Genomic DNA, 27,601 nt, shown 5'->3' with positions numbered 1-27,601 from the left:
TGCTCTGTCCAAAACGCAGCAAACACTGATCGTGGGCACGTACCCTTAGGTCAGAATGGGTGGCAGAAAGAAAGCAAAAGCTTTTTAGTGACAGCAAGCAAAGATTTTGCATGTTGTAAAGAAATTGACCAACAAACGCTAATAGACCCAGGAGAACATCGTAGTGATTGGGCTTCAATCTCAGGGCAGGACTCAGGCCCTTTAATTTCTTTAATTTTTCCTTAATGTCCCATCACATATCCTGTGGATGGATACCGCCCCCTGCAGGATCCCCCTGCAGTCGATCTCTTGAAGGCCCAGAGGCTGCTGGGATATCTGAAGAATGTCCTGAGCACTGGGATTGATGTGCAGGTAAATGTACTGCCCGATAATACTATCCTGAGCCTCCTCCCTGACCACTGAACCGCCAGCCTGATCTCTGCCCTGACAGCTCAGCCACCGCTCTGATCTCTGCCCTGACTGCTGAGCCACCGCTCTGATCTCTGCCCTGACTGCTGAGCCACCGCTCTGATCTCTGCCCTGACTGCTCAGCCACCGCTCTGATCTCTGCCCTGACAGCTCAGCCACCGCTCTGATCTCTGCCCTGACAGCTCAGCCACCGCTCTGATCTCTGCCCTGACAGCTCAGCCACCGCTCTGATCTCTGCCCTGACAGCTCAGCCACCGCTCTGATCTCTGCCCTGACAGCTCAGCCACCGCTCTGATCTCTGCCCTGACAGCTCAGCCACCGCTCTGATCTCTGCCCTGACTGCTCAGCCACCGCTCTGATCTCTGCCCTGACAGCTCAGCCACCGCTCTGATCTCTGCCCTGACAGCTCAGCCATCGCTCTGATCTCTGCCCTGACAGCTCAGCCATCGCTCTGATCTCTGCCCTGACAGCTCAGCCACCGCTCTGATCTCTGCCCTGACTGCTCAGCCACCGCTCTGATCTCTGCACTGACCTCTGAGCTAAAACCCTGATCTCTGCTCTAACCACTCAGCCAGTGTTCTGATCTCTGCCTTGACCTCTGAGCCACAGCCCTGATCTCTGCCCTGATCGCTCAGCCACCGCCCTTATCTCTGCTCTGATCTCTGAGCCACCACCCTGATCTTTACCCTGACCGCTCAGCCACTGACCTGATCTCTGTTCTCGCCGCTCAGCCACCACCTTGATCTCTGCCCCGACCTCTGAGCCGCCACCCTGATCTCTGCCCTGACCGCTCAGCCAGTGTCCTGATCTTTGCCCTGACTTCTGAGCCGCACCCTGTTCTCTGCTCTAACCGCTCGGCCACCGTCATGACTGCTGAGCTACTACCCGATCTCCACCCTAACTTCTGGGCCACCCCACTGGCCTCATAGTGCTTTCTAGGGTCTAATCTACTACCATTTTCCTGACAGGAGGGACGATTGATGGACATGGAACCCGCAATGTGGCAGCTGCAGGGAGAGCCCACCTCCCTCATCACACTGGCGCACATATTCAACCACTTTGCTCCATTGATGGTAAGTGCACTTGGTCCACGGGGGCCATCGCATTATCCTCTTAGGTGGCAATTCTGTTCTATGAGCTCCCGGGCATCATCTGTCCTCGCTTTCTCCATAGTGTAAGGTGTATCTGGTAGAGGACGTCCTCATGAACTTCCTTCTGGGAATTCTAGAGGGCGGCGGCGCGGTGGGAGAACACCCCCTCATCCAGCATCTCCTGGACCTCATGTGGCTTCTTATGGAGGTAGGTGTACGCCCTCTAGTGGCGGGAGAGCAGAGGATGCTCTTTAACCTCTAATGTTCTGGCAGGACTATGAAATCCACGAGTTTCTGAAGCAGCTGATGATGTCACTGCTCCGCGCCTATCGCTTCTCTCCTATAGTACCCGATCTGGGGCTACAGGTACGTCCCGTACACAATAGGTTAAAGAGGTTTTCCTTTTACAGGATCATAAAGGCTCACTGTTTTGACTGTAGCAGTGATGTTACATTGGCAGTTCGCATCACCGCAGCAGCTGATCACTTAAGTCATTGGCTGGTGGGCCCAACCTTGGATAGCTGGGGAGGCTGCTGTGTGTTATTTTAAGTATTTTACAGCATTTGGGGCCAACTTCAATCGTGTGCCTGTCCTCCCTTGTGACAACCAGCACCTTGTATCCTCAGATCCACTACCTGCGTCTGACCATCGCCATCCTCCGGCACGAGAAGTCCCGCAAATATCTGCTGAGCAATGTCCTGTATCCTGAGGCCAGTGTAATATGTGCGCCGAGGGCCCGGGATCTACAGAGCCACGGTGCAGCATGGGCGAGCTCTGTGTGCATCTGCGTGTTCTCCGCTGTCCGCCATATTGGTTTTTCCTTAGCAGGTGTCATAGATTTGATGTTCTGCGATCGGTCGTCTTCTTTTTCATTAAGAGCCCACTGCGGGTGGAGGAGGCCGGACTGCAGGAGCTCATCCCCACCACCTGGTGGCCCCACCGCTTCAACAAGGAGGTGAGAGGAGCCACGATAATGGAGAAAACTAGGGTTGTTTGTGCTTGTGTGGAGTTTTCGGAGAGTTGTGCCACAGATTGTTGGCATTCATGGAAATTCTTGTCACTTTTTAAGGGAAAAGAAATAAAGGAACCAACGGAGGAGAGCGGCGAGGAACGGCTGCGGAGGCGAGCGTATGAGCGGGGCTGCACCAGGCTGAAGAAGCGCATAGAAGGTACCCGAACTGCAGAGATGTCCGGGGACATTGATATGTGCCCGGGGGACATTGATATGTGCCCGGGGACACTGATTTCTATTACTGCTTTCAGTGGTGGAAGAGCTCCAGGTGCAAATCCTGAGACTCCTGCTGAACAACAAGGACAAAGGAGCAGTGAGTGTGACTGTGCACGAGGTCTTATATCTGTACCCCCCCCCCCCCTCCCATATCTGTGTCTTCTTGACCCCTCCTTCCCATATCTGTGCCCTTGGGCCACCTCCATATCTATGCCCTCCTGACACCCCTCCCCTATACTTATGACACTGAAGGTCTCTCTCCACAGGGTGAAGCGTCTCGTTATATTTTCCTTAATAAGTTTAGGAAGTTTCTACAGGAGAACGCAAGTAACCGTGGGGTGAGCTCCAGAGATGTCTTGTCTGTCCATCATCAGTGGGTGATGTCTGCATGTCTTACCCTGCCTGATGGGGGGAGTTCTTGGGGCACTTTCTTCTCATTACCATCTTTCCCTCAGAACCCGACCGTGCTGTGCCCCCCGGAGTACATGGTTTGCTTTCTGCATCGCCTGGTGACTGCTCTGCGGTGCTGCTGGGACGAGTTCCAGGCCCGAAGTCCATCGGCGCTCTGCAGTGATGGTGCGGTGAGACTTGTGGGGCTCCTTTTGGTTTTGGGGTCGGTTTGTTCTTTTTTTGTGTCCTGATTTTGCTCTGTGCCCCAGATGCCTATGTGCCACCCCAGCTCTTCTACAATGGGAAGGTGGATTACTTCGATCTGCAGAGGCTCGGGGGGCTTCTCTCTCATCTACGGAAGATGTTGAAAGGTTAGAGCTCAGGACGGGGCAGAAGGGGGGATGGGAGGTGCGGTGGTCCTGATGGGCTTATGTTTCCTTCCCAGATGACCTCGCATCCAAAGCCAATATAGTCATCGACCCGTCGGAGTTACAGGCCGTCACTATGGATGACCTGGAGGAAGAGGATGAGTCTGCCAGCACCACGGCCCAGGTGGGTGAGGGGCTTATATAGCTGAGGGCACAGCATGTCCGTCTCAGCCATCCACACTGACTCTGCCCCCTCTCTATTCAGCGGACCTCAGCAGCTCTGGCCATTGGGGGAGCACTGGCCAGGCCAAGCTGGCTGAGTTCCCCAACCCTGGGTAGAGCTAATCGCTTCCTGAGCACTGCTGCGGTTAGTCTGATGAACCCACGCCGCCCCCTGGGGGCCCTGGAAAAAGTGAAAGTGCGGAGCCTGAGTGTTGAGCAGCGAACTGAAGACGATAGTAAGTGATGATGCTATGCAATTTGGCACCTCTGTTATGGGGGGAAATCTGGCTTCACTGGGGCAGGGGAGGGGGGTCTTGCTTCACTGGGGCAGGGGGGGGGTCTGGCTCCTTTGCGGCAGGGTGGGTCTGGCTCCACTGGGGAAGGGGGGGGGGGGGAATCTGGCTCCTCTGGGGCAGGGTGGGTCTGGCTCCACTGGGGCAGGGGGGTCTGGCTCCACTGCGGCAGGGGGGTCTGGGACAGGGGGATCTGGCTCACCTGCTGCTGGACGTTTTAGAACTTTGCCCCTCAACTCATGTCTATAAGCCCCCTGGAAATATATTGGAGGTCTGAGGCTGACATTAGGAGGATTTTTCAGAGGAAAACCCGCTAGCCATACCATATGGTAGGATGATATGCGGCGCCGGCCGTAGAGTTGGGGATTATATCACTGCTGACAGTAAAGGTAGCCATGTTTTCTTCCTTTTTAGTTGAAGGGCATCATGGGAATGATGGCCTGCTGCTAGGAAGACCCCCGGAAGAGGTTGAACTGCCCATCACTGAGAATTCACTGTTGGAGATCCTAGATGGAGCAGTAATGATGTATAATCTGAGCGTGCACCAGCAGCTGGGGAAGGTGAGCTCCGTCCCACAATGTGCATATCCCGTCCACTGCCCGTTCCACCACAAGCACATCCCATCCATTGTTCTCTACATCGTGTTTTCTTCCAGATGGTCGGGGTCTCAGATGATGTGAATGAATATGCTTTGGCCCTTAAAGACACAGAAGAGAAGATAAAGCGCTGCCCCCAGAGGGTGAGTAGAGGCCGCTCTCGGCTGTGTCTGTAGGGAGGCACCGCTGCCATTTCTAATGCTATGTGGTCTGAGCAGAGGCCGGACATACTGGAGGAGCTAATAAAGAGCCAGCAAGTCTTCCTGGAGAAGCTTAACCACCTAAGCCGGCGGCTGGCCTGGATCAACGTCACCATCTACTCCAAGGTACCAGCCCCCACAATGTGCACCCCACCCCTGGGTTATCCTCCCTGATCCCACCAGCTACGTCTGACTATTCCCAGGGTGTATCACACATTGACATTAGAGCAAAGGGGCACAATATACCGATCTGCTGAGGGGCCGGGCCTGAGACCCTCTCATCATTCACGGGAAGGGGAGACAGCACGTGAGCAGATGGGCAATAGAAAACCAATGTGTCCAGTCACCGCTCTGCCTGTATTCACCATCCCCAATGTCTCTCTGCTATTATTTTCACTGATCCATGTCCTCCACCCCCAGGAGAAGATGCAGGATATTTACTGGTTACTGCAGGTCTGTCTGCGGAGCATCCAGCACTCCGACCGCACCGGATCCCTCTTCTCCTTTATGCCAGAGTTCTACCTGAATGTTGCCATGAACAGCTACAACTCCCTGAAGAATTACTTTAGCCCTGTCAGCAGCATGGAGGAGCTTCCTGGTATGTATGCAGCAGAATAGTGAGTGCAGCTCTGGAGTATTATACAACAGTTGACTCACGATCAGTACAGGATAAGTAATGTAATGTATGTACAAAGTGATTCCAGCAGCAGAATAGTGAGTGCAGCTCTGGAGTATAATACAGGATGTAGCTTGGGATAGGTAACGTAATGTATGTACAGTGGCATGCAAATGTTTGGGCACCCCTGGTCAAAATTACTGTTATTGTAAACCATTATACAAGTTGAAGATGAACTGATCTTTAAAAGGCATAAAGTTAAAAATGACGCATTTTCTTTGTATTTTAGGCACAAAAAAAATCTTTTACATTTTAAAATTAACAAAAAAGGAAAATTGGCCGATGCAAAGGTTTGGGGACCCTGCATGGTTGGTACCTAGTAACACCATTTTGCAAGTATCACTTGTAAATGCTTTTTGTAGCAGCCAAGAGTCTTTCATCCATTCTTCCTTGTAGACGTCTTCCAGTTCTGTGAGATTCCTGGCTCGTCTTGCATACACTGCTCTTTTGAGATCTAACATGATTTTCAATCATTTTCAGATCAAGAGCCATTGTAAAACCTTCAGCGTGCGCCTTTTAAATCCATCTCTTGTGGATTTTGCCTTGTGCTTAGGATCATTATCCATTTGTAGAAGCCATCCTCTTTTTTTTTTTTTTTTTCTCCTTTTTCTCCTTCTTTTTCTCCTCCTTTCAGCTTCAGCTTTTTCACAGATGATATGTTTGCATCAAGAATTTAATTGAATTTTCATTGAATCCGTTCTTCCCTCTACCTGTGAAATGTTCCTCTTGCCATTGGTTGCAACACAACCCCAAAGCATGACTGAGCCACCCTCATACATTATGGTTGGCGAGATGTTCTTTTTCTGAAATTCTGTGCCCTTTTTTCTCCACACATACCTTTTGATCATTGCGGCCAGAGAGTTCTATTGTAACCTTATCGGTTCACAGGACTTGTTTCCAAAATGCATCAGGCCTGTTTAGATGTTCTTTTGCATACTTCTGACCCTGAATTTTATGGTGAGGACACAGGAGAGGTTTTCTTTTGATGACTGTCCCATGAAGGTCATATTTGTGCAGGTGTCTCTTAACAGTAAAACAAGGTACCACAACTACAGAGTCTGCTAAATTTTCCTGAAGGTCTTTTGCAGTCAGGCGGGGGTTCTGATTTGCCTCTCTATCAATCCTACCAGCAGCTCTCACAGAAATTTTGCTTGCTCTTCCAGACCTTATCTTGACCTCCACTATTCCTGGTAACCACCATTTCTTAATTACATTTCTAACTGAGGAAATAGCAACTTGAAAACGCTTTGCTATCTCCTTATTGCCTTCTGCTGCTTTGTGGAAATTCATCATTTTCAGAGTGCTAGGCAGCTGCTTAGAAGAACCCATGGCTGCTGTTTTTTGTCTCAAAATTAGAGGAGGCTGGGCTTTTATAAAGATGCAGTTTCCATCACCTGGCCTTTCCTAACGATGATAGTGAACAAGCCATAACCTTAACAGGATAATTAAGGTCTGAAACCTTGATCAAAGTTATCTGAGCACACAAATCTCTAAGGGTGCCCAAACTTTTGCATCTTCCCATTTTTCTTTTTTTGTAATTTTTTAAATATTTTTTTGTTGTTGTCTAAAATAGAAAGGAAATGTGTCCTCTTTATTTTTTTCCTTTTTAGAAATCATTTTATCTTCACCTTGCTTAACTGTTCACAATAACAGTAATTTTGACCAGGGGTGCCCAAACTTGTGCATGCCACTGTACACAGTGACTGCACCAGCAGAATAGTGAGTACAGCTATGTAGTATGATAGAGGATGTAACACAGGATCAGTACAGGATAAGTAATGTAATGTACAGTAAGTACAGACCAAACGTTTGGACACACCTTCTCATTCAAAGAGTTTTCTTTATTTTCATGACTCTGAAAATTGTAGATTCACATTGAAGGCATCAGAACTATGAATTAACACATGTGGAATGAAATACTTAACTAAAAAGTGTGAAACAACTGAAAATATGTCTTATATTCTAGGTTCTTCAAAGTAGCCACCTTTTGCTTTGATTACTGCTTTGCACACTCTTGGCATTCTCTTGATGAGCTTCAAGAGGTAGTCACCGGAAATGGTTTTCCAACAGTCTTGAAGGAGTTCCCAGAGATGCTTAGCACTTGTTGGCCCTTTTGCCTTCACTCTGCGGTCCAGCTCACCCCAAATCATCTCGATTGGGTTCAGGTCTGGTGACTGTGGAGGCCAGGTCCTCTGGCATAGCACCCCATCACTCTCCTTATTAGGCCTGCGACACACATCCGTGCCGCCGGCACGTGTTTGTCATTTTTTACACGTACCGGCGGCACGGAGACACGTTAAGCAATGCGACCCTATTGTAGCAGGCACACACACGTAAAACCATACGGAACGTGTGTCCGTGTGCGTTTGTATGTGTGTGCGTTTTTCAAAGCGCTGACATGTCAGTGTTTTCTCCCGCAGCACGGGTGTCACACGGCCCGCACCCGTACCACACGGGTGTAGTGTGGATGCGGTCCCGTGTGACACGCACTGGAGAACACACACGTGTCAGTGAAAAAAAAACCAAAACCTTAACTCACATTCTCCATCCCTCCTGTTTCTGCCGCTGCTGCCTCTTGCTGCCGACCGCCGCTCATTATTCTCATTTAATATTCACTTCACTGCCTGGCAGCAGCAGCAGCGGGGAGACGGGAGGGCTGGAGACCGAGGATCAGCACCACGGACAGCAGCGCGGACAGCAGGAAGGACCAGGTGAGTATGTAAATTACCGATTCTACGTGTGCTATTGCGGATAGCACACGTAGAACACACGTGGCCCGCACGTACCAGAGACACGTACTTGCCTGCACGCAACACGCAGGGGAAATACATGTCTCTCGGCACGTGCGTGAATTTCACGTGAGTGTGGCAGAGGCCTTAGTCAAATAGCCCTTACACAGCCTGGAGCTGTGTTTGGGGTCATTGTCCTGTTGAAAAATATATGATGGTCCAACTAAACGCAAACCGGATGGAATAGCATGCCGCTGCAAGATGCTGTGGTAGCCATGCCGGTTCAGTATGCCTTCAATTTTGAATAAATCCCCAACAGTGTCACCAGCAAAGCACGCCTACACCGTCACACCTCTTCCTCCATGCTTCACGGTGGGAACCAGGCATGTAGAGTCCATCCGTTCACCTTTTCAGCGTCGCACAAAGACACGGTGGTTGGATCCAAAAATCTCAAATTTGGACTCATCAGACCAAAGCACAGATTTCCACTGGTCTAATGTCCATTCCTTGTGTTCTTTAGCCCAAACAAGTCTCTTCTGCTTGTTGCCTGTCCTTAGCAGTGGTTTCCTAGCAGCTATTTTACCATGAAAGCCTGCTGCACAAAGTCTCTTCTTAACAGTTGTCCTAGAGATGTGTCTGCTGCTAGAACTCTGTGTGGCATTGACCTGGTCTCTAATCTGAGCTGCTGTTAACCTGCAATTTCTCAGGCTGGTGACTCAGATAAACTTATCCTCCGCAGCAGAGGTGACTCTTGGTCTTCCTTTCCTGGGGCGGTCCTCATGTCAGCCAGTTTCTTTGTAGCATTTGATGGTTTTTGCCACTGCACTTGGGGACACTTTCAAAGTTTTCACAATTTTTTGGGTTGACTGACCTTTATTTCTTAAAGTAATGATGGCCACTCATTTTTCTTTACTTAGCTGCTTTTTTCTTGCCATAATACAAATTCTAACAGTCTATTCAGTAGGACTATCAGCTGTGTATCCACCAGACCTCTGCACAACACAACTGATGGTCCCAACCCCATTTATAAGGCAAGAAACCCCACTTATTAAACCTGACAGGGCACACCTGTGAAGCGAAAACCATTTCCGGTGACTACCTCTTGAAGCTCATCAAGAGAATGCCAAGAGTGTGCAAAGTAGTAATCAAAGCAAAAGGTGGCTACTTTGCAGAACCTAGAATATAAGACATATTTTCAGTTGTTTCACACTTTTTTCAGTATTTCATTCCACATGTGTTAATTCATAGTTCTGATGCCTTCAATGTGAATCTACAATTTTCAGAGTCATGAAAATAAAGAAAACTCTTTGAATGAGAAGGTGTGTCCAAACTTTTGGTCTGTACTGTATATACACACTATTCTGCTGGTGCAGTTGGTGCAGTCACTGATTGCAGCTCTGGAGTATAACACAGAACAAGTAATGTAATGTATGTACACAAAGATTGCACCAACAGAATAGTGAGTGCAGCTGTGGAGTATAATACAGACTCTCAGGATCAGTGCAGGATAAGTAATGTATGTACACAGTGAGTGCAGCAGCAGAATAGTGAGTGCAGCTCTGAAGTATAATAGTAGTGCTGTACGCCTGTTTCTTTTTCGCTCTATTGGGAGACCCAGACAATTGGGTGTATAGGCTATGCCTCCGGAGGCCGCACAAAGTACTACACTTAAAAGTGTTAGGCCCCTCCCCTTCTGCCAATACACCCCCCGTGCTCCCACGGGCTGCTCAGTTTTTTGCTTTGTGCGAAGGAGGTCAGACACGCACAGCACAGCTCCACAGATTAGTCAGCAGCAGCTGCTGACTAGGTCGGATGGAAGAAAAGTGGGCCCATATAGGGCCCCCAGCATGCTCCCTTCTCACCCCACTTTTGTCGGCGGTGTTGTTAAGGTTGAGGTATCCATTGCGGGTACGGCGGCTGGAGCCCACATGCTGTTTTTCCTTCCCCATCCCCCTTAGGGCTCTGGGTGAAGTGGGATCTTATCGGTCTCCAGGCACTGAGACCGGGCTTCATCCACAACTCCTGTGGAGCCTGATGGATAGGAGCCGATACCGTTCAGGGACATGGCCCTGCATCTTAAAGGTACTCTGTATCCCTATGGGGACCGCGCACGGCATCACCTCAGCTTTGCTGGGTGTGCTAGTGCACCGGGGACCGCGGCGCTGACCGGGTCTATATGTGCCATTACACACTCAGCGTCGCTGAGTGTGTTTATATGTAAGGGCTACCGCACTGACCGCCGTTGCCACGGGACACTGCGGCGCGGCTGGGACTTGTAGTTCGCCGGGGACTTTCACGCGACCGCGCTTTTACGGCGGCCGCGTTTATTACTACAGTCCCCGGCTTCATTGCGGCCTAGTTTCCCTTTTTTTCTCCCGCCCTCAGCCCTGACAGGCAGGGGAAGGGCGGGACGCTGCACGGAGCGAGCAGCAATGAGGGCTGGAGTATGATTTACATGCTCCACTCCCCTCACTGTACACAGTATGAGCGCCCGTTTCGCGCTCTTTCTAGGCCACGCCCACAGCTTCCTCAGCTCGTCAGGACGCCGCAGCCATTCCTGTCAGCTCCACCGACGCTGCAGAGAGGGACATATTCATGGGAGACCCAGACACGGTCTCTGGTGGCCTCACAACCGCTTAGGCGGCTGGTAAACAGCACATGTGGTGCTAGCCCCATGGTGCTGTATTGTATGGGTACATTGTTTGTGTACTGTATATAATTTACACTGTATGAGCACAGTTCTTTCTGGCTATATACCCTATTGTGTTACTCAGGGAAAACTATAGCATGGCGCCCATAAACGGCAGGGGTGCCAAAACACAGGCTTATTATGTTGCCTGCGCCGCATGTAAGACCCAGCTACAGGCAGGTTCCACTGACCCTCATTGTGTACAGTGTTCGACCCCTGTGACACTTCCTCAGCCGGATCCTCTGCTAAGAGGGGCCCAGGGGGAGCCACCTGTTGACACTGTCCAGGTGACGGGGACTGAGTTTGCAGCCTTTAAGGATCAACTCTCTGAGACTATGGCTAAGATACTAGAAGCCTTGCAGTCCAGGCCGGTATCTCAGCAAAGGGACTCTGTTGAATCATTGTTCCCTGACCCCCCTCAGTTGGACCAACAATGTCCTCACGGGGTATCTCATACATCCCAGACGGAGGGTTCGGACTTAGAACCTAGCCCCAGATCGTCTAAGCGAGCCCGCTTAGAATTTCCCTCGACATCATATTGTTTAGGGTCTCAGCGGGGGGATTCTCTGGTTGATGATGCGGAAACAGCTGATCAGGATTCTGATCCTGGGAGCGCTCTCAATCTTAATTCTCCAGACGGGGACGCCATAGTGAATGATCTTATTGCATCCATTCATCAGTTGCTGGATATTCTTCCCTCAGCCCCTCCGGCGGAGGAGTCAGATTCTCAGCAGGAGAAATTTCGCTTCAGGTTCCCCAAGCGTACACAGAGTATGTTTCTAGACCACTCTGATTTCAGAGAGGCAATCCAGAATCACCATGCTTGTCCGGATAAGCGTTTCTCTAAGCGCCTTAAGGATACACGTTATCCTTTTCCCCCGGAAGTGGTTAAAGGTTGGATTCAATGTCCCAAAGTGGATCCTCCAATCTCCAGACTGGCGGCTAGATCCATACTTGCAGTGGAAGATGGGGCCTCGCTTAAAGATGCCACTGACAGGCAGATGGAGCTCTGGATGAAATCCATCTATGAAGCTATCGGAGCTTCTTTTGCCCCAGCATTCGCAGCCGTATGGGCGCTACAAGCTATATCAGCAGGTCAAGCGAAAATTGAAGCGGCCGCGCCACAAGTGGCTTCCATTACCTCCCAGACCTCGGCAATTGCGTCTTACGCTATGAATGCTGTCCTGGACTCTGTGAGCCGTACGGCAGTTGCGACCGCCAATTCGGTAGTAGTCCGCAGGGCCTTGTGGCTACGGGAGTGGAAGGCAGATTCCGCTTCCAAAAAAGCGTTTAACCGGTTTGCCAATTTCTGGCGACAGGCTCTTTGGCGAGCGCCTGGTTGAAATCATCAAACAATCCAAGGGAAAGGATACATCCTTACCCCAGCCCAAGCAGAACCTCTCCCAACAGAGGAGAGGGCAGTCGAGGTTTCGGTCCTTTCGGGGCGCGGGCAGGTCCCAATTCTCCTCGTCCAAAAGGTCTCAGAAAGAACAAAGGAACTCTGATGCATGGCGGTCTAAGTCACGTCCTAAAAAGGCCATTGGGAGCACCGCTAACAAAGCGGCTGCCTCATGACTTCTACCTCCTCTAGTAGCATCCTCGGTCGGTGGCAGGCTCTCCCGCTTTTGCGACACCTGGCTGCCACAAATAAAAGACCGCTGGGTGAGAGACATTCTGTCTCACGGTTACAAGATAGAGTTCATCTCTCGTCCCCCGACTCGATTCTTCAGGTCTTCTCCGCCTCACGAGAGAGCCGAGGCTCTTCTGCAGGCGCTGGGCACTCTGAAGGCAGAAGGAGTGGTGGTCCCTGTTCCTCTTCATCAACAGGGCCACGGTTTTTACTCCAACTTGTTTGTGGTCCCAAAGAAGGACGGGTCTTTCCGTCCTGTCCTAGACCTGAAACTTCTCAACAAACACGTAAAGACCAGGCGGTTCCGGATGGAATCCCTTCGCTCCGTCATCGCCTCAATGTCCCAAGGAGATTTCCTTGCATCGATCGATATCAAAGATGCTTATCTCCACGTTCCGATTGCCCCAGAGCACCAGCGCTTCTTGCGCTTCGCCATAGGAAACGAACACCTGCAGTTCGTGGCACTGCCATTCGGCCTGGCAACAGCCCCACGGGTTTTCACCAAGGTTATGGCTACTGTAGTAGCGGTCCTCCATTCTCAGGGTCACTCGGTGATCCCGTACTTGGACGATCTGTTGATCAAGGCACCCTCTCTAGAGGCATGCCAACACAGCCTCGACGCTACACTGGAGACTCTCCAGAGTTTCGGGTGGATCATCAATTTTCCAAAGTCAAATCTGACACCGGCCCAATCGCTCACATACCTTGGCATGGAGTTTCATACCCTCTCAGCGATAGTGAAGCTTCCGCTGATCAAGCAGCGGTCACTACAGACAGGGGTACAATCTCTCCTTCAAGGCCAGTCACACCCCTTGAGGCGCCTCATGCACTTCCTGGGGAAGATGGTGGCAGCAATGGAAGCAGTCCCTTTCGTGCAGTTTCACCTGCGTCCTCTTCAATGGGACATCCTACGCAAATGGGACAGGAAGCCGACGTCCCTCGACAGGACCGTCTCCCTCTCTCAGGCTACCAAAGCTTCCCTTCGGTGGTGGCTTCTTCCCACTTCATTGTCGAAGGGGAAATCCTTCCTACCCCCATCCTGGGAAGTAGTCACGACGGACGCAAGTCTGTCAGGGTGGGGAGCGTTTTTTTCTCCACCACAGGACTCAGGGTACGTGGACCCGGCAAGAGTCCTCGCTTCAGATCAATGTTCTGGAAATTCGGGCAGTGTATCTTGCCCTGAAAGCGTTCCAGCAGTGGCTGGAAGGCAAGCAGATCCGAATTCAGTCGGACAATTCTACAGCGGTGGCATACATCAACCACCAAGGCGGCACACGCAGTCGACAAGCCTTCCAGGAAGTCCGGCGGATTTTGATGTGGGTGGAAGCCACGGCCTCCACCATATCCGCAGTTCACATCCCAGGCGTGGAAAACTGGGAAGCAGATTATCTCAGTCGCCAGGGCATGGACGCAGGGGAATGGTCCCTTCACCCGGACGTGTTTCAGGAGATCTGTTGCCGCTGGGGGGTGCCGGACGTCGACCTCATGGCGTCCCGGCACAACAACAAGGTACCAACGTTCATGGCACGGTCTCAAGATCCCAGAGCTCTGGCGGCAGACGCCTTAGTTCAGGATTGGTCGCAGTTTCAGCTCCCTTATGTGTTTCCTCCGCTGGCACTGTTGCCCAGAGTGTTACGCAAGATCAGGGCCGACTGCCGCCGCGCCATCCTCGTCGCTCCAGACTGGCCGAGGAGGTCGTGGTACCCGGATCTGTGGCATCTCACGGTCGGCCATCCGTGGGCACTACCAGACCGACCAGACTTGCTGTCTCAAGGGCCGTTTTTCCATCTGAATTCTGCGGCCCTCAACCTGACTGTGTGGCCATTGAGTCCTGGATCCTAGCGTCTTCAGGGTTATCTCAAGAAGTCATTGCCACTATGAGACAGGCTAGGAAACCAACGTCTGCCAAGATTTATCACAGGACGTGTAAAATTTTCCTGTCGTGGTGCTCTGCTCAGGGTTTTTCTCCCTGGCCATTTGCATTACCTACTTTTCTGTCCTTCCTTCAATCTGGACGGGAAAAGGGTTTGTCGCTCGGTTCCCTTAAGGGACAAGTTTCAGCGCTCTCTGTGTTTTTCCAGAAGCGCCTAGCTAGACTTCCACAGGTACGCACGTTCCTGCAGGGTGTTTGTCACATCGTTCCACCTTACAAGCGGCCGTTAGAACCCTGGGATCTAAACAGGGTGCTGATGGTTCTTCAGAAACCACCATTCGAGCCAATGAGAGATATTTCTCTCTCACGCCTTTCGCAGAAAGTGGTTTTTCTAGTAGCAGTCACTTCACTTCGGAGAGTGTCTGAGCTAGCAGCGTTGCCGTGCAAAGCCCCTTTTCTGGTTTTTCACCAGGACAAGGTGGTTCTACGTCCGGTTCCGGAGTTTCTCCCTAAGGTGGTATCCCCCTTTCATCTCAATCAGGATATTTCCTTACCCTCTATTTATCCTCATCCAGTTCACCAAGGTGAAAAGGATTTGCATTTGTTAGATCTGGTGAGAGCACTCAGACTCTACATTTCTCGTACGGCGCCCCTGCGCCGCTCGGATGCACTCTTTGTCCTTGTCGCTGGCCAGCGTAAAGGGTCACAGGCTTCCAAATCAACCCTGGCTCGGTGGATCAAGGAGCCAATTATCGAAGCTTACCGTTCGGCTGGGCTTCCGGTTCCCTCAGGGCTGAAGGCCCATTCTACCAGAGCCGTGGGAGCGTCCTGGGCTTTGAGGCACCAGGCTGCGGCTCAACAGGTGTGTCAGGCGGCTACCTGGTCGAGCCTGCACACTTTCACGAAGCACTATCAGGTGCATACCTATGCTGCGGCGGATGCCAGCCTAGGTGGGCGAGTCCTTCAGGCGGCGGTTGCCCACCTGTAGGAAAGGGCCGTTTTACGGCTCTCTTACGAGGTATTATTTTACCCACCCAGGGACTGCTTTTGGACGTCCCAATTGTCTGGGTCTCCCAATAGAGCGAAAAAGAAGGGAATTTTGTTTACTTACCGTAAATTCCTTTTCTTCTAGCTCTAATTGGGAGACCCAGCACCCGCCCCTGTTTTTTTTGTGTACACATGTTGTTCATGTTGAATGGTTTCAGTTCTCCGAGTTTCCTTCGGATTGAGGTTAAACCAGTTTATAATTATTTTTTCCTCCTTCTTGCTTTTGCACCAAAACTGAGCAGCCCGTGGGAGCACGGGGAGTGTATTGGCAGAAGGGGAGGGGCCTAACACTTTTAAGTGTAGTACTTTGTGCGGCCTCCGGAGGCATAGCCTATACACCCAATTGTCTGGGTCTCCCAATTAGAGCTAGAAGAAAAGGAATTTACGGTAAGTAAACAAAATTCCCTTCTTCTCCGTCGGTTCCATATATTAAGCATAGGTTGTGGATCGGTATCAGTGTTTATTTGTAGGCCACCCCCTCTATGCTTTTACACATTGGGTAGTGGGTGCACTCCTGGCTGTTGAGGTCCCTCCAGTTTCTGGGAGCATTTTCCTATCCATCCCTTTCATATAGACCTATAGCTGTTCACCTGGATTGTTTGGTTTCTGTGTTTCCATCATGTCTTTTTTTCACTATCTGAAGGTTATGAGGACACCCTGACGTGTCTGGCAGCCATTTTAGCCAAACACTTTGCTGATGCACGTATTGTGGGGACAGGTGAGTACCGCTGCGTGCGAATGATTAGCTACCCCTCCCCCGCCTGACCCTAATTCTTTGACTTCTCATATCAGACATTAAGGACTCCCTGATGCAGGCGCTGGCGAGCTACGTGTGCTACCCGCACTCCCTGCGGGCTGTGGAGCGGATCTCCGAGGAGCAGTGAGTCTGTTTATGGCGGGTCTGGTCACGGGTTTGGGTTGATCCCCCTGTGAGTCGGGTCCTTTCCCTTCTCCGGTCCTGCATGTACTCCTTAGTGACTGGCTTCATCTCAGGCAGATCAGCATGATGAAGAACTTACTGGCGCCGTACGAGCAGCGGCCGTGGGCTCAAACCAACTGGATCCTAGTCCGACTCTGGAGGGTGAGACTGTCTTATAGAGTGGGGTGGTTTGAATCTCCCTTCCTCTCTGTGTGACCTCCACGTTCTCTCCCCCAGGGCTGCGGTTTTGGTTATAGATACACGAGACTTCCACATTTGCTGAAAACCAAACCAGAGGATGCGAACCTCCCGAGTCTGCAGAGTACGTGTGCCGGTCTGTGCCCCGTGTGATGGGTCTGGTCTGACCTGTGTGCACGGTGTCTTTCATGTTACACTGTGTGTTGTAGAGCCGTGCCCATCCACTCTGCTGCAGAGCCACATGGCAGAGCTGCTCCGCGGGGATCCAGAACTGGCATCCAGTTTCCTGAACAGTGTCCTGAACCAACTAAACTGGGCCTTTTCCGAGTTCATTGGGATGATTCAGGAGGTGAGGACGTTGGAGCGCATAGGCCGGGGGGAGTGATGTCTGGAGATGTTGGTTTTCTCGGTTCCTCTGGTACGACGTGTCTTAACTCTTCCCTTCTGCGCAGATCCAGCAGGCGGCCGAGCGGTTAGAGAGGAACTTTGTGGACAGCCGCCAGCTGAAGGTTTGCGCCACTTGCTTCGATCTGTCTGTCAGCCTCCTGCGGGTCCTGGAGATGACGGTCACACTGATCCCAGATATCTTTCTAGACTGGAGCCGCTCGTCCTCAGAACTTCTCCTCCGCCGCTTAGCTCAGGTATGATGGAAATATCACCCCCATAACAATGTGCAGTGGCTGATCACAGGGAGCAATAGATTGTACCCACCTGTCCTACAGTCGCCTCACATCAGTAATGATTGATAACACAGAGTAAAGGCCCAGTCACACACAACGACTTACCAGCGATCCCGAAAACGATGCGACCTGATAGGGATCGCAGGTAAGTCGCTGGGAGGTCGCAGGTGAGATGTCACACAGTCAGATCTTACCATCGATGCAGGAACAATACAGGTCACAGTAGCGACCTGTATAACGATCTCAGCAGTCACTGTGACCCTGTCACACAGTGTCAAACACAGCGATGGGTCCTGCCTAGCAGGACATCGCCTTTTGAAGAAAATGGCCTGGACCATTCAGCAACGACTAACGATCTCACAGCAGGGGCCTGATCGCTGGTAGATGTCACACATAACGAGATCGCTAACGGGATCGCTACTGCGTCACAGAAACCGTGACTCAGCAGCGATCTCTCTAGCGATCTTGCTGTGTGACGGTACCTTTACAGTCGCCTCTCCTCAGTAATGGCTGATAACAGGGAGTAATAGATTGTAGTCACCTGTCTTACAGTCGCCTCTCCTCAGTAATGGCTGATAACAGCGAGTAATAGATTGTAGTCACCTGTCTTAAGGTGGTGTCACACACAACGACGTCGCTGCTACGTCACCATTTTCTGTGACGTTGCAGCGACGTCCCGTCGCTGTCGCTGTGTGTGACATCCAGTAACGAGCTGGCCCCTGCTGTGAGGTCGTTGCTCGTTGCTGAATGTCCAGCTTCATTTTTTGGTCGTCACTCTCCCGCTGTGACATACACATCGCTGTGTGTGACAGCAAGAGAGCGACGAAATGAAGCGAGCAGGGAGCAGGAGCCGGTGTCTGGCAGCTGCGGTAAGCTGTAACCAGGGTAAACATCGGGTAACCAAGGGAAGACCTTTCCCTGGTTACCCGATATTTACCTTCATTACAAGCCTCCGCCGCTCTTGCTGCTAGTGCCGGCTCCTGCTCTCTGCACATGTAGCTGCAGTACACATCAGGTAATTAACCCTATGTGTACTGTAGCTAGGAGAGCAAGGAGCCAGCGCTAAGCAGTGTGCGCGGCTCCCTGCTCTCTGTACATGTAGCGACGTTATGATCGCTGCTGCGTCGCTGTGTTTGACAGCTAAGCAGCGATCATAACAGCGACTTACAAGGTCGCTGTTACCTCACAGAAAATGGTGACGTAACAGCGATGTCGCTGTCGCTATGTGTGAACCCAGCTTTACAGTCGCCTCTCCTCAGTAATGGCTGATAACAGGGAGTAATAGATTGTAGTCACCTGTCCTACAGTCACCTCTTGACAGTAATGGTTGATAAAATGGAGTAATAGACTGTAGTCACCTGTCCTACAGTTGCCTCTCCCCAGTAATGGCTGATAACTGGGAATAATAGATTGTAATCACCTGTCCTACAGTCACTTCTCACTAATTATGGCTGATAACAGGGCGAAATAAATTTGTCACCTGTCCTACAGAAATGGCTGATAACAGAGAGCAATAGATTGTACTCTTCTGTCCTACAGTCACCTCTCCCCAATTATGGCTGATAACAATGAGTAATAGACTGTACTCGCCTACATTCTCCTACCCTCAGTAATAGCTGATAACAGGGAGCAATAGATTGTACTCACCTGTCATAAAGTTGCTTCTCCCCAGTAATGGCTGATAACAGAGAGTAATAGATTGTAGTCTCTGGTCCTACATTCCCTCTCCCCAGTAATGGCTGACAACAGGGAGAAATAGATCCTATGTATTGTATTTGGAACATGCAGCAGAATGTTTGTATAGTGTTACATTCACTGACATGAAGCAGAATTTATGGTTCTCCGATGAAGCTTAATTTACATAGAACTGCTTGACCAATTAACCCTTGGTGTAATTATTTACAGTAGGACTGTTATATCTGTTAACCATTGCTGTGAGGATCTGTTTACATAGGACTTCTCGGCCCGTTAATCCTGGTGTAAGGATCCATTTATCTAGGACTGCTCGCCCTATTAAAGGGAATCTGTCACCAGGTTTTTGCCACCTAATTTGAGAGCAGCATAATGTAGGTTCAGAGATCCTGATTCCAGCAATGTGTCACTTACTGGGCTGCTTAGTGTAGTTTTGATATAGTCCCTGTTTAATTAGCAGTAGATTATCATTACAGGACTACTTACCGTGCTGCAGGTAGTCCAGCATATTCATGAGCTCTGTATAACTGCTAGATCTGCAGCAGAGAAAACATCGATTTAATCAACAAGACAGCAAACAGCTCAGTAAGTGACACATCACTGGAATCAGGGTCTTTGTCTCTACATTATGCTGATGTCAGATGGGGGAGCAAAAACCTGTTGACAGATTCTTTTTAACCCCTGGTGTAAGGTTTTGACTTTGCACTGAGGCTTTTAGATTTGTGATTTTAGTGGGTTTTTTTCATTCTTTTGCAGCTTTTGAATCAAGTCTTGAACCGAGTGACGGCCGAGAGGAACCTGTTTGACAGAGTGGTCACTCTCCGACTACCTGGTCAGTGAAGACCCTAACTCAAGCCCCCATTAACCCTGCACTCTCCACTAATGCTGTGTCCTCCCTCTCTGCCAGGTCTGGAGAGCGTGGACCATTACCCAATTCTAGTAGCAGTGACCGGTATTCTCGTACGTCTGCTGGTCGATGGTGAACCTCAGGGGTGAGTACTGACCTCCTTGACCTGAGGGGTACGGAGGTTTCTTATCTATGCAATGATGGACGGCAGCCTCCACTTTACAATGTCGGGGGCCCTGCAGCCCCATTATCTGCTGTGACAACTGCTCCGTTGTCATAGAAGGTGAAGGCTGCAGAATATAATATTCCTAGGGGTCTGTATTCACTGACTTTGCCTACACTACTACCCTCAGCATCCTTTATGGTTTTCAGTGCATGCTGGGCGTTGCTGGTGTGTGTCTCCTGGATGGCGGTTGCGGACCCCCAGGGATTCGTTCTTAATTTACAAAACACTTTAGCACTTAGATCTGGAGGATGAGCGTAGGGAGGCCGTCAAACCGCCACCGCCCGGGCCACCGCCTTGTACAGGGGCCTGCGAGATACCAACCCAGTGCCGTGGGATGTGCATGTAATAATGGGTACACAGGGCCCCTACAGCACATGTAACCCATCACCACCGGGGGCAGTATGTCATCGAGGTGGAATTACATAACCTGTCACCATAGAGGCTGTATATCACTGGGGAGGAGACACATTACTCACGCGTCACCACGAGGCGTATATCACTGAAGAGGGAGACACAATCCATTACCATGGGGGCTGTATATTAGAGGAGAGGACGCATAACCCATGACCCTGGGGCCTTATATCGCTGTGGAGGAGACACATCACCGTGGGGGGGTCGTATGTCACCAGGGAGGAGGCTCATCGCCAGTCACCACAGAGCCGTATATCACTGGGGAAGAGACTCCTCAGCAGTCACCATGGGGCGGTATATCACTGGGAAAGAGACATATCACCAGTCACCATGGTGCGGTATATCACCGGGAAAGACGCATCACCAATCACCATGGGGCTGTATATTACTGGAGAGGCAATGTATCATTTGTCACCACTGGACTGTGCATCTCTGGAGAGGCAATGCATCACCCGTCACCTCGGGGCCATATATCATCGGGAATGAGACACATCACCCATCACCTCAGGGCCTTATAACACTGAGAAGGAGACGTATCACCTGTTACCTAAAGGCCGTATATCATCGGGAAGGAGACGCATCACCCATCACCTCGAGGCTGTATATCTCCAGTGAGGAGACGTATCACCCATCACCTCAGAGCCAAATATACCCCCGGGAAGGAGACTCATCACGTTACGGCCGGTTTCACACATCCGGCTTTTCGGATCCGGCGCTCTCCCATACAGTGACTACAGTACAGTGACAGCGCAACAAGCGCCGGTCACATGCTGTCATGTGACCGGCGCATGTGACCCGGAAGTTACAGCGCTGTCACTGTACTGTATTGTCTGTACGGGAGAGCGCCGGATCCGGCAAACAAGCGAAAAGCCGGATGTGTGAAACCAGCCTACCTTGAGACCGTATACCTCTTGGTGCTGTATATCATGTTTAAGAGACGCCAAACCCATAAATCATGGGGAGGAGACACATAACTTGGGGCAGTATATCATCAGGTTACTGAGCCCTACACCTCATTATCCAAACCATTGCCAATCTGCTAAAGCAGTGACATCACTTCAGCCGAGCAGCGATGTCATCTTGCAGGAGTGGTGACCTCATATCACCGCCTTGGTGATATGAGGTCACCACTCCTGCAAGATGACATCACCTTCAGACTCATGAATCTAGAGACGTCTCTGCTGAAAGACTGCAAAACCTTTTATTAGTGTGACAAGTTGAGCAGCGTGGCTCCTGGGGCTGTGGCAGTCAGTATCCTCCGGGGCATTGCTGGGATCGATAGCGGCTTCTCCCTTAAGACATGCGGGACATTACATTACAGAGAGGAGATTCCCGCGCCCCGTCATGCAGCAGACCCCGGCAGCCTCTACGTCTGCACGATCAGACAGTCTGAGAAGACTGAGCTGGCTGAGTCAGAGTCTGAACGCAGCTGGAGGACCTTGACGTTCTTTTCAGTCCTCCCTTCTTTGATTGGTTCCAAGAAGACAACATGGCGGCTGGCTCCCACCTTACGACTGTTGAGTCCCTCACAGACTGGAGGAGTCCCACAGAGTATGGAGGACTGAGCGCTGCTTTCCTGCGGAGGGCTAGGGGTCTGTGGGGGCTTAGAGCAGCAGTGGAAACATCGACAGGGAGTCATGTAGAGGTAAATGAAGACCAAGACCAGGGTGACCACACAGCCCAGGAGGGTGGTGAGGCCCGTGTTGAAGGACTCCGCTTCATGCTTGGGGTAATGGACGGTCACATTCACCTCGTGTGTCGCATTGTAGCTGAGCCGCCTGTTGACTGCGATGCACAGATAAATCCCAGAGTGCCAGGGCTGCGCCTTGTGGATCTCTAAGCTGCCATTTGGATGGATCCTAAAACTATGGTTACTGGTTCCTGGTGGGAGGATAAAGTCGTAGGCAGGCGAGATCCAGAGGTAGGTAGTGTTCTCCCGGGGTAGGCTTGTATTACAGGTCACCAGGAGCTTCCGTCCTACAAGAACTTTCAGTCCAGTGTCTGCAAGTTCCTGCCCAAGTCCCATAGAGCAATTGTCAAGTGCTTTCTGGGACTCCAGTATCAGCACCACACCCCGAGGCTGCCCCATGAACCGGCAGGTGTGGTTCCCGGAGAAATGGAGGACAGACAGGAAGCCGCGTTGCCTCCAGTGGGTGAAAAGGGTGTAGAGGGCACAACTGCAGGTCAGCGGGTTGTTGTGTAGGTACAGGCCATTCTTGATGAAGGCGGGTAAGGTGGCCATCTCCTCCAGTGGCAGTTCTGGGAACCTGTTGGAGGACAGGTCCAGGGTGCGGAGGTTGGGCAGCGTCAGGTTGTGGAGGGAGGTGAAGGAGAAGCTGCTCAGGTGGTTCCAGCTCAAGTAGATCTTCTGGATGTTGCTGAGTCTGGTAAATGCCACCTCCTCTACCCTTGAGATGTGGTTGTTGTAGAGCAGGAGTTCTTCCAGGCTGGGGAGGTGATGGAAAGGTGCCCCCTGGATGCTCTGCAGCTTGTTGGAGGAGAGGTCCAGGTGCCTCAGGTTGGTGGCATTGTGGAGGGAGCCCACCTGCAGCCGTTTCAGCTCGTTGTGATTAAGACGTAAAATGACGATATAGGGGACCCCCGACAGCCAGTTACTAGGCAGAATGCTGAGGCTGTTGTGACTCAAGTCCAAAGATACAGATGAGGGAGGCAGGTTGTCAGGCACCTGGGTCAGAGCCGACCTGCTGCAGCTCAGGAGGTCCGATGCACAGATACATCCGGAGGGGCAGCCAGAAGTAAAGGGTCTTTGGAGCAGCAGAGTCACCAGGATCAGTACCCATCCCCACAGGCAGCAGTTCGTTACCATGGTGTCCGGTTACCTTAATGTGGCCAGCAGGGATGGTCACTCCCGTGCTGGAGGAGCTGCGGCCGCACTGGTGGTCATGTCTTGGGCAAGAAGACTGCTCCAGGGTTCTCCACAGCTCTGATGAAGTCGTGATCAGAGGCAGCAGCGGCGGCTTCCTGAGATTCTCCCGATTCCCATGGAGAACATGAAGTTGTCAGACGCGCTGAGGATGTGCTGGCGGCTGCTGAAGCTAAGGACTTTGTGGAGAGTTGTGATGCTGCCGGCAGCTCTCGTGTCTCTGCCGCCCTCACTGCCGCTCATTGGCTGCATCTCTGATGTCCGGGAGGAGTTGCTCTCTGATCACTGCTCTTAATGGCTACTTCATCTCTTCCAGAAGCCAGGGTCCAGGGCGGGAATGAAGCCAGAGGCAAGGGACGCTACCCAGGTCTGAAGGCTGGCCCCAGCTGCGGACAGTTATCTCCTGCCCTGGGACGTTTGCTGAGTGGAATCTCTTCCTGTAGCAATTACAGATGTAATAAAGATTATTAGTCCGAGCCGCCGCCGCCGCTCCTGGGTCCAGCAGAAACTAGTCATTCAGGTGGAAAACTGATCTATGAGGATGAACCAGAGCTGCTAGTGGGGGAGGTGTTAATGATGAGACGGTGTGGTATAGTATGTTAAAACTACCCATTTGTATAAGGGCTGCAGCATGCAAGGGGTTAAGGCGCTGTGCTGTAATGCGAGTCACGGACTCTCACAGCAGATAATGGACGGAGATCGGAGCCGTGGTCCCCAGGGCGCCATTTTCTTCACTTCTGCTGCAGGAGAAAGACCCAGAGCAGGAAATCTGATCCAATCTCTCGGCGCCGGCTCCTCGCTGCCGTTCTGTAATTTCAGCATTCCCTCTCTGCAGCATCCGACCCTCCTGTTGAGCACTCCATCCTGTAAGTACTGCTACTCCCATCCTCCTCATTCTTATCCCATCACTTTGTTTTCCTCAGGATCCAGCGAGCAACGAGCGTCTTACTGGCCGATCCCTGCTTCCAGCTGCGCTCCATCCACTACCTTCTGGGACAGAGTGAAGGCAGCGCGCCGTTGCCTGCGGCTGACAAGAAGCATTTCTCCCTGCAGGCTTGTACGTAGCCGGCCACTATATTACCTATAGTTGTGCCCCCCCCCCCCCCCTTCTCCCAAACATGAAGGATGGGGTGCAGGTCAAATACCCAAGCAACACAGGAATCAAGAGTTGATACCAAAGTAATCTGCAGGACATGAGCGTGAAGGTGTCAGCTACAAATACGGACGGGTGGAAGGGGGTCAGGAGCGGGGCTGTGGGGTGATGCAGATGGTAATCAGGACAGAAGATAAAGTAGGGGTGCAGAATATTAAATACACTGGGGGGGGGGGTTTATTGGATGTAGAGATATACGAGGGGGGGGAGAATACGGAATGTTGAGGTGCAGAGTATTTACCTGGGGTAATATAGAATGGAGGGGGGCAGTAATTATGTACAAAGGGGTATCTGATTTTCAAGTCTGTTACTTGGCCATTGATTTCTTAGATTGGGGGGCACCTTCTTGCCTTGGTATCCATATTGAATACATTGTGATTTGCTCAGGTGTTATTAATGTGGGGGGGGGGATTTCTAGAACTGTTTTTTTGGAGAGTGAATGACCTGACTATGCAGAGCAATCCCTGGACCGATAGGCAGCTCAAAGCCTCCCGCCCCCCCACAAGGTGTGGGCCCGCTTGTATACTGGTTATCAGACGCTCCCTGTTTTACAGACACTGATTACATTAATGCAGAAGAGCTGGGGAAAGTGGAGAAGATGCTGAGCCACCTGAACGAGGAGTCCAAGCAGGCCGCAGCGAGCTCTCAGGTCAGTGCCCCGGGCCCCACCACCGGGCGCTCTTCTTATGTAACGTGTCAGGGGCGGATGCGTCTCGGAGACACACTGACCTTTCTTGCTGATGAAGCGATCAGTTTACTGCAGATCGACATAAAAATAGTTTTCTGTCCAGAATGTGATCCTCACATGGGAGCGACTGCTGCATTATTAATGTCCATCTGCATTGCTCCCTGCCTCTGCCTGTACCGAGCCTGTGACTGGCTGCGCCCCTAAACTTTGGCACCCCTAAAGCGCAGACCTAGCCTTTTGTTTTTCTTATATGTTGCAGCCGACCAGCGAGGAGGACCTGTGCCCCATCTGCTACGCTCACCCCATCTCTGCCCTATTCAGACCCTGCTCCCACAAGTCCTGCAAGTGAGTATGATTCCTCCCCCGCCTCCCCCAGTCTAAGGGAATTTGTCACCAGGCTTTTGCCATCTCATCTGAGCGCTGGGATCAGGGTTTCTGCGCCTACATCATGCTGCTCTGTGTCACTGGGCTGCCTGCTGTAGTTTATTCAGCAGATTACCACTAGAGGACTAGTAAATTTGCTGCTCGTGTAGTCCTCCATATTCATGAGCCCCACCACTGAGTGACAGCTATGTGCACTGTGCATATGCAGAGAACGGCCAATCAGTGATGGGGCAGGGTTATACGGAGCTCAGCATTCAGAGAAACTGTAGCTCTGCAGCAGATAAAATGGATTTTATCAAAACTATAACCAGCAGCCCAGTAAGAGACATCGCTGGAATCAGGCCCTCTGCCCCTACATCATGCTGTTTTTTAGATGGCGCCACAAAACCCTGCTGACTCCCTTTAATGTGGTATTGGTTTAACCCTTTGTAGGGCCTGCATAAATCAGCATCTGATGAATAACAAGGACTGTTTCTTCTGTAAAGCTACCATCACGGGGGTGGAGGACTACGAGAAGCCCCCCACCACATAGCACCTGTAAAGCCCCTCAGATGGGGGAATGAGTTTACAGCTGTCTTCTTTGTGGCGAGGCGTGCCATGCAGTATCATCTAGCACAGACCCCGCTGTCCCTCCCGAGGGGGATGCTGGGAGATTTGCGCCATATGTTTTTATGAATTCTGTGTAAAGTGACACAAACCTGAAGAGTAAATTATTTATCCACCCATTGTGTCTGCTGCGTCATACTTGTATTTGGCGTATATCACATGTGGCAGGAGCGCTTCACAATGAATATTCTCCATAGGGAAAAAAAAGAAAAGTAAAAGTACAGTGGAACCTCGGTTTACGAGTGCGAGAATTTCGCTATACGAGCAAAACTTGCTGTAAACTTGTAACTTTGTTTACGAGCAAGCTTTGCCGTACGAGCAAATACTCACCGCACACACTTCCGGTTCCTTACTTTCACCGTGCTCTGACCCGCTCTTGCAGTCCGCACAAACACACGCGCACACACATATTATGCTCACCTTACCCTCCGTTACCTCGGCAGCTTCCTGGTACTTGTAGTCCGCAGGTACAGTATGTGTATCGGGTAACCATCGTGACGATGGAGGAACTTTCGCTTTCAGTGCTTAAACGCAGCACGCTGACCAATCAGAGGCAAGCGGCTCTTGCGAATGACGTTGACAGCGGAAGCTCCTGCATCGTCGCGATGGTTACTGCATACACATACCTTCGGACTACAAAAACCAGGAGGCAGCCGAGGGTATGGTGAGCATAATATGTGTTTGTGCGTGTGTCTGGAATGGTACAATAGGGGACTAGGATGTGACATTGCACAAGTTGTGGAACGAATTGTCTGAGCTTCCATTATTTCCTATAGGAAATTTTGCTTTGCTAGACAAGTAACTTGGTTTACGAGCACACTCCCAGAACGGAGTAGTACAGGGCCCCGGGGATGAGGCCTAAGCACAGACTGCAGAGGTGACAGTACAGCAGAGATGGTTCGCAATACATCCGGACCCTATGTATAAATCAATAAGCAAAGCCTTAAAGGGAACCAATCATCAGGATTTTTGTGTATAAGCTGCAGCCAGTGCAGTACTGGCACTATCAGGCACATTGTGTACATACCATTAGGGTGCAGCTCGGGTGTTTAGGCAGTGAAATTCATCTTTATAAAGTTTTAAATTTCGTGCACTTTTTGATTGACGTGTGCACCTCTGCAGATAATATCTGGGCGTGTTATGCAGGAGTTCCCCGCCCCCCCTCCAGCCTGTTCCTCCCTCTCTCATGATGCCCGGGCGGGTTATGCACGTGTTCCCCGCCCCCCCGCGCTGCCTGTTCCTCCCTCCCTCCCTCTGGCTGTATGTAAATATCTAATCTTCAGAAACATGGCGCCGGAGTGGGCCTCTGCGCACAGCGCTTATCTCCGGCGCCGTGTTTCTGAAGCCCGCATCACACAGCTTGGTGTTAGAGGGTGGCGCATGCGCCCTCGCTCCTTCAGATCCCGTTGTGACCGCAGGAGCGAGCGCGATCACAACAGGACTGCAGAACAGGTGATCGGAGGACGCGATCAC

At 51.2% G+C, this 27,601-nt stretch overlaps 2 protein-coding genes across 2 annotated transcripts in view; one reads left to right on the top strand and one right to left on the bottom strand.

Moving 5' to 3' along the window:
* RNF123 (ring finger protein 123) overlaps positions 1–26,245 on the top strand; it is a 42,858-nt gene extending 16,613 nt beyond the window's left edge. Inside the window, exons 11-39 of the mRNA XM_075321698.1 lie at positions 244–351; positions 1,377–1,481; positions 1,582–1,707; positions 1,773–1,865; positions 2,126–2,199; positions 2,337–2,454; positions 2,569–2,668; positions 2,763–2,824; positions 2,994–3,065; positions 3,183–3,303; positions 3,387–3,488; positions 3,563–3,669; positions 3,751–3,943; positions 4,415–4,560; positions 4,656–4,739; positions 4,815–4,922; positions 5,217–5,394; positions 16,084–16,158; positions 16,233–16,320; positions 16,434–16,521; positions 16,597–16,681; positions 16,767–16,906; positions 17,010–17,198; positions 19,686–19,761; positions 19,837–19,921; positions 24,221–24,354; positions 25,005–25,099; positions 25,398–25,483; positions 25,955–26,245. Coding sequence (XP_075177813.1) covers positions 244–351; positions 1,377–1,481; positions 1,582–1,707; positions 1,773–1,865; positions 2,126–2,199; positions 2,337–2,454; positions 2,569–2,668; positions 2,763–2,824; positions 2,994–3,065; positions 3,183–3,303; positions 3,387–3,488; positions 3,563–3,669; positions 3,751–3,943; positions 4,415–4,560; positions 4,656–4,739; positions 4,815–4,922; positions 5,217–5,394; positions 16,084–16,158; positions 16,233–16,320; positions 16,434–16,521; positions 16,597–16,681; positions 16,767–16,906; positions 17,010–17,198; positions 19,686–19,761; positions 19,837–19,921; positions 24,221–24,354; positions 25,005–25,099; positions 25,398–25,483; positions 25,955–26,054 — 3,138 coding nt within the window. The 3' untranslated portion in view covers positions 26,055–26,245. The remainder of the gene's footprint in view (positions 1–243; positions 352–1,376; positions 1,482–1,581; positions 1,708–1,772; positions 1,866–2,125; positions 2,200–2,336; positions 2,455–2,568; positions 2,669–2,762; positions 2,825–2,993; positions 3,066–3,182; positions 3,304–3,386; positions 3,489–3,562; positions 3,670–3,750; positions 3,944–4,414; positions 4,561–4,655; positions 4,740–4,814; positions 4,923–5,216; positions 5,395–16,083; positions 16,159–16,232; positions 16,321–16,433; positions 16,522–16,596; positions 16,682–16,766; positions 16,907–17,009; positions 17,199–19,685; positions 19,762–19,836; positions 19,922–24,220; positions 24,355–25,004; positions 25,100–25,397; positions 25,484–25,954) is intronic.
* AMIGO3 (adhesion molecule with Ig like domain 3) lies at positions 21,599–23,800 on the bottom strand. The gene has a single exon (XM_075321699.1). The coding sequence runs from the start codon at positions 23,238–23,240 to the stop codon at positions 21,780–21,782; it is 1,461 nt and encodes a 486-aa protein (XP_075177814.1). The 5' UTR covers positions 23,241–23,800; the 3' UTR covers positions 21,599–21,779.
* Positions 26,246–27,601: the final 1,356 nt, after the last annotated feature.

This window comes from Anomaloglossus baeobatrachus, chromosome 8 (assembly GCF_048569485.1).
Source record: "Anomaloglossus baeobatrachus isolate aAnoBae1 chromosome 8, aAnoBae1.hap1, whole genome shotgun sequence".
Lineage (NCBI taxonomy): Eukaryota > Metazoa > Chordata > Amphibia > Anura > Aromobatidae > Anomaloglossus > Anomaloglossus baeobatrachus.
Note: the sequence above shows the minus strand (reverse complement) of the source record. Positions and strands in the feature narration are given on the sequence as shown.